The sequence below is a fragment of the Takifugu rubripes genome, chromosome 13, assembly GCF_901000725.2.
Source record: "Takifugu rubripes chromosome 13, fTakRub1.2, whole genome shotgun sequence".
Lineage (NCBI taxonomy): Eukaryota > Metazoa > Chordata > Actinopteri > Tetraodontiformes > Tetraodontidae > Takifugu > Takifugu rubripes.
In genome coordinates this window covers 15,120,854-15,138,345 of record NC_042297.1, presented here as the reverse complement: position 1 = coordinate 15,138,345, position 17,492 = coordinate 15,120,854, and the positions used below count along the sequence as shown (strand labels likewise).

The 17,492-nt window shown below is 45.0% G+C and overlaps 2 protein-coding genes across 2 annotated transcripts; one reads left to right on the top strand and one right to left on the bottom strand.

Moving 5' to 3' along the window:
• The first annotated feature begins 3,481 nt into the window (after positions 1–3,481).
• lysmd2 (LysM, putative peptidoglycan-binding, domain containing 2) lies at positions 3,482–6,948 on the top strand. The gene is made up of 3 exons (XM_003969647.3): positions 3,482–3,981; positions 4,616–4,962; positions 6,304–6,948. Exons 1-3 carry the CDS (start codon positions 3,736–3,738, stop codon positions 6,350–6,352), a joined length of 642 nt encoding a protein of 213 aa, XP_003969696.1. The 5' UTR covers positions 3,482–3,735; the 3' UTR covers positions 6,353–6,948.
• A 54-nt stretch (positions 6,949–7,002) lies between these two features.
• Positions 7,003–15,775, bottom strand: scg3 (secretogranin III). The gene is made up of 12 exons (XM_011610016.2): positions 15,364–15,775; positions 14,824–14,876; positions 14,654–14,696; positions 14,319–14,528; positions 13,483–13,625; positions 13,035–13,193; positions 12,711–12,960; positions 12,307–12,423; positions 11,215–11,298; positions 10,668–10,778; positions 9,845–9,934; positions 7,003–7,784 (listed from the first exon to the last, which is right to left on the bottom strand). The coding sequence occupies exons 1-12, from the start codon at positions 15,458–15,460 to the stop codon at positions 7,666–7,668; spliced, it is 1,476 nt and encodes a 491-aa protein (XP_011608318.2). The 5' UTR covers positions 15,461–15,775; the 3' UTR covers positions 7,003–7,665.
• Between the last annotated feature and the right edge of the window lie 1,717 nt (positions 15,776–17,492).

The window sequence follows — 17,492 nt, the reverse complement described above, 5'->3', positions numbered from 1 at the left end:
TGGAGTTACACTGCTCTTTCTGAAGCAGGTTCTCTTGTTCCCAGAAGCGGATCTCATGGTTTAGAGTGATTTACTCTGATAGCAGCTGGTTGCAAAATCAGGCCAGAGGTGAAAGGGAGAAGATGAGAAAGTCACGACTGACTTGATTTATTGAACAAGAGCGTGGAACACGGAGACAACGGTGGAAACCACACGAGCCTTTACAATCGAAAAAGCCTTTTCTAAGCATTCCTGTGAGCCCCCGTTGCTATTTGCTTTAATTAGACCCTGAAATTCAGCAGCGTGAGTCACATTTTCCATTTGATGCCAAGTGTGAGACAAATTATAGTGTTGAGCTCATGAAATAGAGTTGATAGAGGATTCCCAAAGTTACAGGCTTATTCCCAGGACCGTGATGATAACCAGCGGTTTCAGACCAAAGTGGTTGACCAATATCCTTCTTCAGTGTTTCTGACACTATAATAAACTACTTAAAACATATATTAAAACTGTGTGTGGCCTTTTCTTGTTCTGAGACTCTTTTTTAAAAGATTGCCTGGGAGAATTTGTTGGTGTGTGTGTACATGTAGACCTACACTCCTTAATCGGCTCCAGCTCCTCTGATTGCAGGCACATGCCAGAGAGATGATGTAATAAATATGACTCCATCCCTCCTGTGCAGCGGTGAGCTGTTGTCAGTGAAGTTCACCCGTGAGGAGTGTGTGTGTGTAGGGGTGTGTGAGACTCCAGGAGTTCCACAGCAGGAGAGTACAGAGAAGTGTTTGTTCACATTTCTTCAATAGAAAAAAAACATATGGAATTTATTTTAAAAAGCCCAAGAACAAGAAAAGGACTCAGTCAGTCAGTAAAATGATGGCTGTGCTTATGTAAGCACAGCCATCTGATCAGATACATGCACGCCGCTCCCCTGTAACACTGGTAACAGCGTTTAGAGCATTTGTAGGCTGATATCGACAGAAATATGAACTCCATTTAGTTACATAAGAAAAGTCTCTGAACACTGAAACTGTCAACTTGGAGCGAGCTGGAGAACAGATGTTTTTTATATTATTTACAGATGTGAACTTTGCATCTCCTCCAAGAATGTTTGCACTGGCGCTTTTATCTCTGAAGTGGCTTCATACTGTTCTTTCACCTTGCGACCAGCTTTCCTGGACTGGACATTGTTCTCCAGCAGGCGCGCTCACCTGCAGCCAAACGCTTGACTCCCCATCAGTTGGTGCTCTGTGAGGCCCCGCAGCCCTCAGCAAAGGCCCCTCCCACTCTGTCATGACATCATTGGCTCTGCAAACAATGGCTCACAGATGTAAAAGGGGGGATAATGGGAGTGTTTGTGCTCTTTTTACAAACAGCATATCTGAGTCAAACGGTGTAATAATTCTTCTTATATGTCCATACGCCCAGCTGTGCCCAACACTGGTGCAAAGGTGGGAAGATCTGACATGTGCTCCAAATGCTGGCTGGTTGAAGCAATCACACGACGTCAGACCCTCCCAGAACATCTCTGATGGAGACGATCGAGGGTGTTTGCAGGGTATTTGCCAAATCAGACTTGTCACTTGGAAATGTCTATTAATTAATAAAAACCTGGTGCTAAATCACTATTTCACAATGGATCTTGTTGATAATTATTAATGCATAAATAACTCGTCAAACAATATATTAAACAGGTCTGTGTGGTTGCGGACACCCACACTTGATTTTCTTTGACCAAATGTCGCCCCCTCGTGGTTTTATTTAGATAATACGCTTTTTCAAGTGTGATGACGCCGGATGTCCAGCAGGGGTCAGAGAAAACTCCTGTTTCTTTATGTGCAGGGGAGACAGTCATATCTTGTGCCTCAGGCTGACATCTTCTTTATTAATCATTATCTAACCGCTGTTTTACATTACGGGGTTGAAATAATAACGGTCATAAATATTTTTCGGATTACAAGCAGCTTATCTTAATGCATTTTCAGCACCAAACATCTGGCTTTTATCAGATAATACATGTAATTTCTTTTTAAAATAAAAGACCGAAACAACTAACTGCAGTAACTTCTTTCTTATGACCCGTGGGTGTATTTGTAGTAGGAGGCAGTTCAGGAGGTTGTTGTCATGGCAATGTTCTGATAGATGACTCACTGTGCTGTCGACCTACCGCTTTGCTTTCTGTATTTGCTCTCCAGAGGGTGTGGCGACGTGATTGAAGCAATCTGATTCCAACTGTGCCTCGGTCTGCACAGGTTTTGTGGTTTGAATGCAGGCAGCTCTCTGCTTGTATAGATTTATTGGGGAAAAAAGTCAAATCCATTTTAGAGATAACATACTTTAAAATAAATAAATAAAAACCCACTGTAGCTGTAGATCAATACAAATGAATTTCAACCCATTTTATCAGACTTATGTTTAATTAATGAGCTGACCTCCCCAATCCAGGTCTTTGTTTAATAACCGTGTTTCCATTGGAAACACTGAGCTCATCACAGCACACTAATGACACACACCAACTGAGTCCATGAATTATTCGGTGATCTGGAATCAATTAAGTGCTTCGCTGTAGATTTCAGTGACAGTACCACATCAATGTTGCATGTACAGTTTATACTTGCAGTGATTTCCAATCCCAGCACTAAATTTTCCTCCTGTTAACGCATTAGTGTGTAAATTCTAATGTCCTGCCATTTATTTTTGCTCGGTATTGATGAATGTTTCTATGCTGGTTTTCATCAGCATTTACAATTGGGATTTTATTGCTGTCTTTATCACTGTTTTTGTTTGTGTAAGTGCCCCAAATGTAAATATTTACAGCTAAATTATCCCTTTAACGAGTTGATGTACTCATAACGCTTACTTTAAAATAATAATAATGATAATCCTGTGTGTTTTAAACACAATAATGAATCATTAAAGTTCTATCAGATGTGAATATGGAGAGCAATCCATTTTAATTAGTGTAGCTTTAATTTACAGTAACTTTTACCGTTGTAAATGAAAGCATAGCTCGTCTGTATCAGACTCTTATCATGTTCTTCTGGAGTCGTCAAGGCTGCAGCGCGTTTAAAGCCGGTGTTTCCAGATGTCACAAGAGTGCAGAAGTCACAGAGACCTGCCACATGTGTCTCAGTCATTTATCAGTCACATGGAAAATAACATCTTCACATCTTCCTCTTTCCAGGAGCGTTCGGAAAATACCAACACTGCTCCTGCTGCTCCTAATATCAGTATCTTCTTATTTCAAACTGTCAAAAAACATCTTTTTGACATTTTCATCTTACAGGTTTAAGGTATAAAATGTTGCCAATAACGACTCTGGAAATGCTAAAACAGGTTTATTTCCAAGCAGAAGCGCCCATCTGACGACCGGAAACGGCTATAGTTTCATAATAAATGTGAAGTCATGTTCCCCACACGTAAACATCTTACATTAAAACAACCAACCAACCAACAAACAAAACCAATCCGTATTTCAACTCACTCGACGTTTGTGTGCGGTGAATTATTTTGAACGTGTAACCGGAAACGGTGTCATTGTTATTCCAACGACACGTTTTCCTGCGTACTTGCGTCAAGCATTCGACACAAATGCCGGACCGCTGCTCCAAACGTGCTTCTTATCCTCTGGGCTGACTCGCTGGACAGAACCGGGGATGGAACCCTCCCTGCAGCCTGAACTCGCCTTTTATTCAACCGCTGCGACCCAGCCAAGGCGTTAAAAGCGAAGCCGAGGGGACCTTGTTCAGTCACGGGAAGATGGCGGGGTTTTCGCCCGTCATGTCAGTGGGGGATGGAGGAGGACGTCTTGCACAGCCCATCTTTCCTCGGTCCAGATCCGGTTCCGAGTCCGAGAGTGAACTGTCGCAGAGTCTGGCGCGGACCAAGATCCGCTCGTACGGTAGCACAGCGAGCGTCACGGCCTCCCTCGGGGAGAAGTACGTCGAGCATCGTGTTACAGACAGCGATACTCTGCAAGGGATTGCTCTCAAATATGGTGTTACGGTAAGTTGGCCACCCACCCACCGCAAAATGAATGTTTCGCTCTTCAGCTTGACAAGTGGTTCTAAGAGATTATTGCCGATTAAATCGGTTACTGACCACTCCTGGTCCAACCCAAACGTCACGCCTGGCTGGTGGCTTTTTTACCGATATACGGTTCTATGAAAAGTTACCATAAAAAGCGTTTATGCCAGATGGAAGCTCCATCCAGCCACCTCAGGTCGGTGACCTAGAGGATTAACAGCAACTTTCTCTGCAAGTTCAAATGTCCCCAAGACCCTCATCTGGGCCGGCTGAGTAGGAAACCCCTAGGGTTCGGTCCAACAGCACCCCCTACCGGTGCAGAGAGAACTGCAGTTAAACGCCGCCTAAAAGAAGTAGGACAGGAAAGTAAAGGAAAGCTAAACTCCTTCAGATTTGTTCAATGCACCTATTGTTTTTTTTTTTCTCCAGTCTCCCACTGCTTTGCAAACTAGATGGATTAAAACGATGCCATGTACCACGTGATCAAAACAAACATACATGCAGCATAACAGGAAATAGAAGTAGCCTTAATGTTCATGGATTTGACTAAACTTGATTCTGGAATTACTTTTGGGGAAATCATGCTGTATTCGTTGTCACACTGATATCCCAGATGGAGCAAATCAAGAGAGCCAACAAGCTGTTCAGCAACGACTGCATTTTCCTGAGGAACAGCCTCAACATTCCCGTGGTGACGCCGAAGCGGTCGATATTTAACGGACTGTCTCTGGAGTCTCCTGATGGTGATGGCGACGTGGCCTGCCAGGATGCGGACAGCCACTATGTTGTGACGCAGGATATAGAGGGACCCTCGCCTCCCCCCTCTCCTCCCCCCGCGGACTCCAAAGCGTCTCAGCCCCAACCTGAGGAGCTGTCAGCCAAAGACTTCTTACATAGACTGGACTTGCAAATCAAACAGTCAAAGCAGGCAGCTCGCAGGCTCAAAGAAGAGGAAGTGAGGTAAGGGCGTGTAAAGCTAGCAGCGAAGGCTCATTGTTATCGTGTATCCTCTGGCCAGTTGGACGGCTCCGGGGCGCCGGTCACGGGTCACAGATGCTTCGGTGTCCACCTCTGCGGTGGAACAAATACAGTGGTTTCTGTTTGCAGGCAGCATTCATGTCTGCTTCTTTAGAACATATTTGTCAGTTTTGACTTTAACCTTGACGTGTTTAGAGGACTCAGACGGGGAATTTAAAATATCCAGAAGCAGTGTGAAGGTGGGAACCATCACCCAGTAAACAGGAATTTAGAAGGAGGGTTGTAGTCCTGATTAAGCATGAGCCCGTCGTCCTCCTGACGCTGTTGGAACAGAACCGGCTTTCCTACCTGCTGGGGGCTCCCAGGGCGGCGATGGTTGCCAGGTTTTTACCCATCCAAAAAGACACAGGCTAACTATCATGAGAGAAGCTCATTTAAAAGCGCTGATCAACATGAATAATGACTAGCATGATTAATAGTATTTCTATGATTACAGTTGAACATATTTAAATGATTACACCCAGCACAAAATGTCTGCCTGTCTGACAACAGTCCAATTTGTCATGGACTTAAGGAATGTTAATATTATTTTACCCTCATGATTTAAATTGAGGATAGTTTTGTTCATGAGTTCAGCCAAGGTGTGTGTGCGCATGTGTGTGTGTTTTAGACAGAGGCTCCCTCTGTTTGCCTAAAGGCTCGGAGCAAACACACACGACATGTCAGTCTTAGGTGAAACCACAAACGGAGGGACGCTTAAGCGGCGGCCAAAATGTATTTGTGTAGTCAACCCAAAGGCTTCATAGAAACAAGATATGGAGCAGCAGCAAAATGAATGTGAAAACAGACTCAAACAACTTAAATGGTTCCTACTGGTAATGTTCCATTTATTTATTTCACCTAAACATGTCCATCTGGGGATGGAAAATGTCCAGTAAATGCACACTTTTGCAAATGTGATGAGTAAGTTTGGGAAATCGTTATCATTACAGCATCTGTCGGACTAATTGTGATAAATACTTGAGTAAATGCAGAGATCTATGTTATCATTCCCTGTTGCCTGTAGAGTCTGCTCTCTTAACCACCCCAGTAGCTGAGACATGTGTCAAGATTTAGGAAACCATGTTTCTGATAGAGGGGCCGAGGTGCAGTGTGGCTCTCTTTCATCCATTCAACCTTCATCCATTATTCAGTCACTGTATTGAACAGCTGGTGAGAGAAGGAGGTGTGTGAGTGTGTGGCTGTTCCTATGAAAGAGACCATGAAACTGTTTCAGAATTGTGAAAAATATCCAAAATAATGAGCAATCTCTTGTTTTGACAGACATAGCGAAGACTACAAGGCTCCAACCACGTCATACCAGGAGATCTAAAGGACAAGTCTGTTCACCAGAAGCCTGCCTGTCACTGCAGTGTGTGTGTTCTTTTTGTCCAACCTATCTGACCTTTGCTTTTACCATTTTGTCTGCCTTTTATGACTCTTTTGTTTTTAGTTTTACTGGGAGACACAACTACAAAAATGTGAATCCGGGAATCTTAAAACCGTCCAAGCGAGTGTGCGTCCACTTGCTCATCTATAGCTCAAGCTGCTGCACAGAACCACCTGCTGCTCACATACACACACACGCACACACACTTATACACATGCACACTGAGCAATGCCAGGATTAGCATTTGCCCTTGCTTCCGATGTACTAAATCCCTTCCTAGAATAGTAACATTGGGAAGAATATTCCTCATCAGTGTTTACCTGCACAAACGCACCGGGACAGGAGCAGCTAGGACTCCAGCTCATCAACGCGTTCCGTTTGCCTCATCTTTGGAAACATAAGGGAGTTCTCTATTTTTGGAGTGTGAATGCATTATTTATGTGTGCAGAGGTCTGTCTTTTGCAGCTGTTTTATTGTGCTTTCAAATTTGTTTGGCTCTGTTTGGAAATCTGAGAATAAATACATATTTAAACCAGAAAGATGTGCGGAAGTGCTTTTGCATCACTGCTGCATTATCACATGTAGGTACACTGTTAATGAAAAGGCAATTTTTAATAGCTTTAAAACGTTATGGAGGGAGAAAAGAATCACAAATATTTACAGTGAAAATACTCTAAAGATGAAAATACTGAACTCAGACATGCAGAGCGACACTGTCCCCTAGTGGGCTCCGAAAGAATTACAACGTGAGGGCACTGACATGATGCACAAATATATATTTTTGGTACAATAAAAAGTAAGAATACATTAAGGTCTAATATATAGATTGAAAAAAGAAATAGAATTAGCTAGGATGGGGTATGCAACGTACATTTTTGTGTCAGGAGTTGTAGAAAAGTCGGAGATGGTTGGTCGTGACTAAGCTACAGCGTCATACTCTCGTGGTACTCATTTCCCAGGGGAGTTAAAATAAACACTGCCATTAATTTCACATGTTTAAGTTCCCCTTATTGTTTTGTGATGATTATTCACTGGCATTAATTTCAGATGTTTAAGTTCCCCTTATTGTTTTGTGATGATTATTCCTCTGTCCCTTTTGCAGAAGTTTAGTGATTTTTTTTACTGAAATCTGTCATCAAAATATTTTGGGGATTTTTCAGGAGACATTTTGAGCATATTATGTATATTTTAGTGGTCGGTTGTTGATTTTAGGTCGGGTTGAGCTCAGAGTTTTAGGCCAAATGATGGAGAGAGAATTACAGACTGCTGTAGATCCTCTTTATGGTGTCGCCTTCGTCCTTGGCGATGATGCCTTTCTCAATGTATGCGTCCACCTGCTGGTCCATAAAGTCCTTCAGCTTGGAGAGGTCATAATCTAGGGAGGCAAAGAGGCACAGGTTTGGTTTATGATTCCAGATTCAAAGAAGATCAGGGATCAGGAAGCTGTGGAGGCAGATAGATCAGACATTAACCTCCTGAAGAGGGCTCCTCTTAAGACGCCACACCCAAACAAGCATAAATCTGCCACGGTTCCTCGCCACCACCCCTGAGGATTAAGGTCAGTGCGTGGTTGGGGTTAAAAAAGGCAACACGTACAGAGACGGAGGAGTGATACTGTAGAAGGACCGCAAAGATTCCCTTTGCTCTCCAGAAAGGAAGCAGGATTTGGCCATGTCACGACATAAACAAGCACGCTCTTATTCATCATAGTGACAGACGAGTCTCAGCGAGCAAGGTTTCTGTTCCTCGCAGAAGGACGACCAAGAAGTCACAAAACACCTCCTGGCTCTCCTCAAACGCTTACATGGCCTCAGTTATTGTGCACTGTCTCCAACATTAACAATTTATGGGAGCTTCTTTAAAATACAGTTGCCCTGATGATGTTATCTAGGCGCGTGTCGGGGATTAACAGTAGCGTGGAATTAAAGGCATCGCAACCAAGTATCAAACCCAGGATTCTAGTTCTCCGTCCATCTGCTCCTCTGGCTAATCTGGGTGGTGTGGGTGGATGTGAAAACACACACACACACACACACACACACACACACACACACACACACACACACACACACACACACACGCACACACACGTGTTACACACTGAGAGACTGTCCTAATGGGTGCTTCTGGTAGAGTAAACACAATAAGTGGCCCATCGCCTTCACTGTTTCTATGACAATGCGTCTGTGCTGAAAAGGCCTTTGTCCTCCTTTAGATACGCCGTCTCCACATGGGTGGAGAGGAGGACGAGGAGGACGAGGAGGAGGTGAAACTTTTTGAGAGCATTTTATTCTGGCACAAGATGGACCACAAAAGTGGAGCTGATGGCAACTTAGCAAGGCCGACAATCACACTATGGGATAAATTGGGTGATTTTGGAGGCCATTTTGACTCGCTGTGTGTTCAGTCCGTTCTGCTCAGATAGCTGACAAGAGGGCAGAGAGGCCCCCGTCGTCCCAGACAACCACTCCACACAGCAGAATGCTAATGAAGTGTCCTATATAGAGCCAGGACAGAGACGAGCGGCCAACAAAACATCCCCACCGCTTTGGCCCTTCAGTTCTGGACTCTGAAATCTCAATCTCAACCCGATTTGCCAACAGGTCAAAGGTTTTTTCTTATTATTCTCAAGATCCGCTGACACAGCCATTGATTGGCTCACATTAGCTCAGGCCACCGAACATCACTAATCTAAAAGCTCACCAAGCAACAACTTCTTTTCTTTTTTTCTGTCTAAAATATCCCACTGAGATGATGGACGGCCTGAATAGGCAGAACTCATTAACATTTTACTCTACGCTGTTTAATGAGGCAGCACCAAGCCTTGATTTCACACGGCAGGGAGGGCAGAGCCGGCGCTCCTGGTAAACCGGAAGGGTTTTTACAGCCCTTCAGATGTTTTTTATGGCAATATTTTTACACAGCAAATACAAAAACTGACTCACAAATGTGGGAAACCTCCAAATGTGAGTCATGGGCAATCAAGAGTTACGCTGAGGTCTTTTCACAGAAGTGTGTCAGAAATGCAAATAATGTATGAGGCATACACACACACACACACACACACACACACACACACACACACTCACACACACACACACACACACACACACAATAAATAGAAGCTGGTCTCTGAACCTGGAGGATGTATCATTAATTAGGACATACTAATCCCCCCAAAAAGTCTGTATTCATGAACTCTGTTTTACACCCCCCACCTTCCACACTCACAAACACACACTTACATTTAAATAGCAAATTTGCAGATAATAAAAGAAACATGAAACGTTTTGTTCTCTGGGGAGCTGTTCACCTCAGACATGTCCGTGACCCGCCACGGTTAAGTGAGGCGACGAGCCTCTTAAAGCCCTGGAAATAAACACGGTGAGCTCAGATCTTTTCCCACCATCTCCCACAAAAGCTCCCACATCTCACCGTCTTTGCTTTCCTCTTTGTTGTGCTTCTTCAACCACTCGATGTTCTTCCTGATGGCCTCCAAATACGTCTCTGACTTGCCAGGCTGATCTGTTGGGAGTAGTGGGAAATACAAGGTGATGTAGAAGAACCGTGAGATGGAGGTTGTGGGCTGATATTCTAAACTGTGAAAGGTTGATTATAATATTTGATCTGCAGTTGGAGAGGTGACATTAACCACTGATCAAGAAAAGCATTATGTCAGACACAGCATTCAGCTCATGTTAATATCCTGCAGCCTGGTCGTGATCGTGCTTCATCTTTCCTTTCTTATATCTCATATTTGTTCATGGATTAAACTGATAAGAGGGGAGCGCAGGGAGAGAGAATAACAGCAGCAGCTGTGCCAGGCATCCCCGTGAATGTTATTGGACTGGCCTAGTTCAGGGCCCGGCAGGGACTTAGCTATGATTGACCTGCTCTGCGCGCTGTTGCTCATTTCCTGTCTCAGTCAAACGATTAAATCTCAAAGGCCTTTAACTGAGCCAGCAGCACCACTGGTGTGTGTTTGGTTCGACACATTTGACAGTTCCGGGTTTTATTTAACACATTCCAAACAAACATATTAATAAATCAATGATAATAGGAAACAAATGAGGGGCTACAACAAAACTGTTTCTTTCTTGCTTTTCCAATCAGGGTAGTGGGGCCCCTGGGAACCTAAAGCTGCACCCATGGACAAGGTCCATGACTGGGCTCTGAAACATGGGTGAACGCAGCAGACACAGGCACTGAACAGGAGGCTAATAGTGTTTCTGGTGGTCATCGTGGGCGGCGGACTGACTGGTCGCGGTTGAAGGCTGCTCCACTTTGGTTGAGTCCTTCAGGTTCTCGTACTCCTTCTGCATCTTTGCAGCTTCGGCCTTGGTGTTGTCGTCTTCGTCAACGTTTCTTCCTGCGTCAGACATGGACGGATCAAAAATGTTAGGCACCTACAAGGAATTTTGGAAGTGGATAAACATTTTGGAGAAAATGGCTGTTTTGCCCTGTAGAAGATTATTTTTGGTCAAATCTTTGGAAAGATATTCAGAGGGCCCATCTGCTGTGTAACAGAGGGTTTGTTGCCAAAAAACGCTGGCTGGGAGCGACTAGTTCTCTGTGAGCTTCAACCTTTTGCAAAGCCTGGCACACGGCAACATTTCTGGATTTATAGACTTTGACAGTAAAATAAGATATAAAAACTTTATTAGTTTAGATGCTGGCCAGCTGTTTAATGACTGCAAAGAAAAATCAATCAGGAGAAGATTAACTTTCCGACTGCCACCCTGATGTGTCAACCATGCTGCCGTCCCTGCGCTAGGTAATAATAGAACATTAGATGAGACTTTTACCATTGGGCCCCATGAAGTCGGTGGACCCCAGAGACTTTCCCAGCTTGTTCTTGGTCTGCATGGCGATCATGGCGTCCAGATTTTCTACAGATGGGAGAAACTTGCACGTTTCATTCAAAATCACATGTATGAAAAACATCCCTGTTTCATCCTTAGCAGAGAGGATAGAGAGCAGCAGCCTAGGAAATCACATCAGAAATAAAGGAATCACACACACACACACACACACACACACACACACACACACACACACACACACACACACACACACACACACACACACACCCTTTAGGTCTTTTTTTATAGGCCGCATCAACACTGATTAGCAGCTTTGAGCCATCAATGTTGTACCTGGATGACTCATCAGAGCTTTACAGCAGTGGTGGTGGTGGTGGGGGGGTCATTGACATGTTGCTAGGTGATGGCAGAAGACCGTCCTCTTATCTCCTCATGTCTTGTGAAACATAATATGCCTGTTTTGTTCAGTTGTGTGGTGCAAGAGGACAGTCTGTCTGCTGAGCTGCAGCTAGGATCATCAGAACACGGGCTACTAATTAATCCATCTACAGCCCCCCCCCATGCTGTTCATCCTTAATTACTTAATCGCAACAACTATTTTTTTAGTGTTCAAATGTGAAGAGTCGGAAACCAAATTTGTTTAAATTCTGATAAATGTTTAGCGTGCTCTCTGTGACTGGACGCCGTCCTCACAAACAGAGATTGTTTGTGGGTTTTTCCTGAGGTGACAGCTGTCTCGTGTGGGTGGCTGATCTTTCCACGAGCTGCACATGTGATGGCGAGCATGCAGTAAATCTGAGCTGGATGCAAACAATGGCCCTGATGCTAATCTGTCTGTGCGTAACAGGATTCACACTCCAGTGCCTCCTGGAAAAAGGAACAACAGCTTGACTGAACACAGAGGAACAGGCAGAAATTAAGGATTTCTTTTTGCCCGACCGCTTGTTAAGAATGGACTTTTAAAAAAAAAGATCTTTTAATCATTCATTTGCAAAAATTAAGAAACTAATAGGTTTCCCCAGCAAGGATTTTGAGATCTAACCCCAAAACCACCTCGAAAGTCAGATCTCTTACCCAGATAGGACACGCCCTCTTCTGGGGTGATGGTCCCGTATTTCACCATCATCTTCACAAAGTCAATCAGTGTCTTCATGATGGTGATCAACGTCTCCCTCTCCTGAGTGTCTTGATCTGCCACAACAACCCAGAGAAACCAACGTTTTAGCATCTACATGCCATTAGGGCTGAACGGTTACCATGGTGCCATGGTAACATATGGTGTTTAAGTGTCGGCGGGGGGGGGGGTGAATGAAGGAATCAGAAATAATTTCTTGTATGTGTTTGTGTGTTTCAGCAGCAGCACCGGAACTTTCAATAACACATAGGTGAGTTCAGTGAATAGACTCAAGAGATGATTATTAACTGCTCGGACTCTAAATAACCTGTATGATGTCGACTACGGTTCTGTTAGGTTCTACCTGAGTCCAGGCTCCTCAGCAGGTGGTAGAAGTTGGGGAAGTACTGCAGGTCCTTGAGTCCGTCTCCACCATTCACTTCATTGCCTTCCTCCGTGTCCTTATCCCAGCTGTTTCCAGCTGTGTCTCTCTCATTGTCCTCCACGTCCCTTTCCACATCGTCCTCGACCTCTTCGTCATCGTCCTCCTCCTCCCCATCCCCCTCCTGCTCCTCGTCTTCATTGTAGCGGCCTCTGGGTGGCTCCCACGCATCCTGGAAATGATGCCATGATTTCTTGAGTTACCTTCTTCTTCTTTGTCATCTCATATCTATTTTGCAGATCTCACCATGTTCGTGTCTGAACCCTGGTCGTCCTGCTCTTCCCTGGCGTCTCGGTCGTTGCTCTCAATGTCCATGATCTCGTTGTTCTTTGCGTTTTTGGTGATGAGGTCCTGCAGGGCTTCGGCCACCTGGTACTCCAGCGTGTCTGCCTGAGTGTCGGTGATCTACGAAGATGAAAACAATTACACACTCCATGCACAAACACGTCCGTCCGTTACCAGAACCCTCCAGACATTATGTCTTACGTCCCATCATGCTTCTCTCTCAGGAGCAATCAAAAATGGACTCAACGGACTTGAACGGCAGCAGAAAGGCAGCTGAACATATGGAACAAAGAAACGTTCACACGTTCCACCCCTTTGCTGGCATGCTTGCCATGAAAGTGTGGCGAGAGGGAAGCCTCCGGTTGAGAAACCGTGCCACCGAACAGTTCAGAACAATTTCAGAACCTACCAGTCCCAGCTTAAGCAGCTTGGTGACGATCCTGTCGAACACCCCTCTGTCGTCCTCCTCGTAGATCTTGTTTGCGATTTTCTGGACAATGTCCTCCGCCGTCAGCGGCGTGCCGTCGACCTGACGGAAAGTCTCGGAGTCATCTGAGAGGAGAAAAATGCCTTTTATTTCAGCGCGATGGTGCAAAACCCTGATGCCAAAGCAAAGTTCCCAATGGTTCCTCAGCTCAGTTCTTACATAATGACCCCACACACATTCAAAATAAACTGTGGCACATTATCTTTGCCTTTAGGGCCTGGCTGATGCATCGGTGCTGTACTGCACATCCGAACAGCAGCCTTACAAGAACTGAAATCCAGTGTGCGCACTTGCCAAATTTAGCCCGTCATTGCCGGATGACCCTGAGAATCAATAGAGCAGCGCTGTGCTCACCTCTGTACGCCAATGAATAATATCAAATTATGTCTGAGCAGAATGAGTGAAATTCAATGAGGTCTGGAGACGGGAATGGGGTTGAACGACGTGACAAGAAAGAGAATTTTGGAGTGAAACCCCCCGTAAGAGCTGTGTAATATAGGAGCATGGAGTGGATAAAGATGGTGCTGGCTGATGCCTCTGAGAAATAAAGGAACAAGCTTCTGCAGCGCCACAGACCGGAGATAAGCTTTCCTTGGAGCACATGTTCAGCCTCTGCCTCTTTACTCTCTGCCTCTGCTTATCTCTGTCACACTCACGTGTCCTCCCCTCTCGTCAAACGCCTGCCACCCACAGGTGGAACCCTGCAGCGTGAGGGAATGGAGGCCCGGAAACGGAGGCGCGTTCACGCCGGTACTTGCCATCGTCCATGCCGTTCTTGGTGGAGTCGTAGTCTTCGACCAAACGCCGGCTCTTGGTGGAGTCCGATATATCCGGAGCATACTGCTCCTCCTCCTTCTTGAGCGGCAGATCTGCGCCGTCCTTTGGTTTTTGGCCATCGGCCAGAGACTTTAAGACGGTTAAATCATCCAGGTCCTGCGTGTCCTTGGAGGAAGCGGGGGGCTTGACTTCTGAAAGGCAGCAGAAAAACAATCAAAAACATTACCAAGACAGATGAAACCTGATTTCCTGGAAGGGTGACATGAAGCCACGTCGCAGATGGAAACAAAGCGACATGATAAAGAGTTCCTCTCACCAGCCAACTGGATTGCAGCCTTTACACTGTCGGCCTCTGCAATCTGGAAAAGAAACAGCAAGCAGTGAATATTCCTTCAGGATATAAGTTCTCTTCCATTAGATGGGCTGTTTGACAAGGAACCATAAACTGCATTTGACCGGATATTAAAGAACACATTGCAGACTCACTTGCTCCTGTATTGGCCTCTCTTCTGTCAACTGTCTGTTGTACACAGTTTTATCTGCAACAGAACGAGATCAGGCTTTTATTCATCATTACTCCCCTCTAATCAGCGACAACACAATTCCAGAGCCTTTTAATGCAGACAGTTTTGACTGGAACGAGGTGTGTTTTCTCCCTGCGACCGTTTCTGCTCTCCCAACAACAGCGGCGGCGCTTAATCGGATTATCAAACAAAAGATTAAACTGCTGCGAAAATAGACCACAGGCGCCCACAACATGCGACCAGGAGATAAACTTTGGGATCTTTGTTCCCCCGCTAATGATTCCGTCCCGTTGTTTTAAAGCTGAAGCTCCCGAATCAGCACACAAACATTTGGGACACAATGTTTCTGAGTTTCATGTGATGCACAAAGAAAGTGTGAGATTTAAATTCTGTCTGAATTTACGCAGGTATAGTGAAATCATGCGGGGAGGTTATTCTCAGATGCCACGCAAACATCACAGGAAAGGGTTTCTATAACCCGGGCAGGTCGTCTTCAACTCACCGTCAGTGGAGGGTGTCGGTGTGGGGAAGGCGGACACCTGGCTCCCCACATCCAGGGCAACGAAAAGGATTAAAATGCCGAACGATCTGGGCGCCATCCTGCGACCGTCCTGGAGGAAGCTGTATCCCGGCTGCCTCCGAGTCTCCGCTCCGATTCACCCAGAGGAGGAGTGCTGAACGCGTGGACAGCTCCGGCCGCTGGTGCTGAAAGAGGCGGGCGCTGCGCCGCGGTGAGCCGGGCGGCCTGAGCGAATGTGCGCCGCTGAGCCTGGAACTGTTGACGAGGCGCGGTGCTGAAACCAGGTCACCTCCGTTTAATTATAACCGGATAATCAGGGAGGCTCTTCATGCCCCGTGTGAGCTCCAGCATCACCTGCCAGGGAAGTAATGGAGCAGACTACAACAAGACCTGCCCCCATCACGGAGGAGGAGGAGGCGGAGAGGGAGGGCAACGCTGCAAAAAGTGTCCATCTCATTTAGCTTCTCGGGTAAAAACACAAAAGTCATTTATCATGTTAATCTGGGCTGAAAACGGAAAACCGATGGAAGAACTTTAGAGGCATAGATAACTTTAAAAGCAAATTATTCAAACACTGTAGAGCAAATGTAAAGGTGATAACCTCTAGGGAAGTGAATCTATGCCTATGCGTTTCACTTATCTTATTTACTGACCCACCCGTTGATGAACGCTGCCGACGCGTAAACTTTAAACAGCGTTTGGCACGAAAATCCACCCAATCTGTGCGTCATAACCTGCGTCACGATTGTAAATCTTCCACGGTCAATAGCGACCATTATCAAAAAAGCAAACAATTAGGCACCTCAACAAAGAGGGGAAGCACATCAGGCTGCTTTTCTTTATTACCACTCTACTGTTCCGTTTATTATCTATATTATTATCTATATTAGTCTCCAAAGAGCCCACAGTGATAGCATAACTTCATTTCCGAGCTTTTGAATTTAAAGAAGAGGTAAGGGGACTAAATTTCCTGATGTAGGGTCCTTCAGCAGAAGGTGTTGCCCTGTAAATGTTTCTCTATTAACACACATCATCACCAGCACATTTAATATCCGGTAAACACATGATGCGTAGAACTGAGGGTGTGTGATGGGGATATTGCCTTTAAGCCTGTCGGTGGTTTATCAAATCCTTCTGCTCGGGATTAAAACCGATGCGACTGAGATTAACATTAACTGAATTTCCATTCAGCTATTGAGAGTATGTATCCAGAAGACTTAGTTTTCTTCGCGTATTTTGCAATTCACATTTCTACTGCAGTAATACTTGCACTGCTCCATTATGCCTGACCTCACACAAGAAAACACACGTGTTTTTAATGCACTTTACCACAATACCAAAGCAACAAAATGGGGCTGCTTTTAAAAGGCCCATCACACCTTCAGTCTCTGCGGCTGAATTAGCCCAGCAAACTGCAACGAGAGGAAGAAATCGATTCAGCATTCATCCCATCAAAACAACCGGAGAACACAGTACGCAGCAAGAATTTAGCATTTAGCTCTGTGGTTTTTACTTTATTAGTTCCAATATAACGAAAGTAGTCTCTGGGTCGCTCCTGCTGCTGTGATTGTGAGTTAATTTGTGTGCTCCAATTTCATTTCCTTCCGAAAGTAAATTGGCCTACCGGTAATTCGATTTTCAGTTCAGTTAAAAGTTTTCTTTGTCATCATCATCCGCAGCAGCACTGACTAAAAAAAATCTCACTGCCTGGGCCAAACAAGAATTGATTCTGTGCAGCTCGGGTGGGACGGCTGTCCTGTTTGCCCTTTTTTCTGTGGGAAGATTGGATGACTGCACTTCCGGTCCGTTGGCTGCCTCAGCAGTAACGCGAGGGTGCCAGAGCCAGCAGAACCTCAGTCCAGTAGGGATCAGATCACACCAAAGAGAACATTCTGCAAATCCTGAGCAGCAAGGATCAATACCGAAATTTAGGACAAACCTAATTGAGTTAAAGTAATCTATCTATCTATCTATCTATCTATCTATCTATCTATCTATCTATCTATCTATCTATCTATCTATCTATCTATCTATCTATCTATCTATCTATCTATCTATCTATCTATCTATCTATCTAATAGATACAACAGTGACACCTTGTGTACACTTAG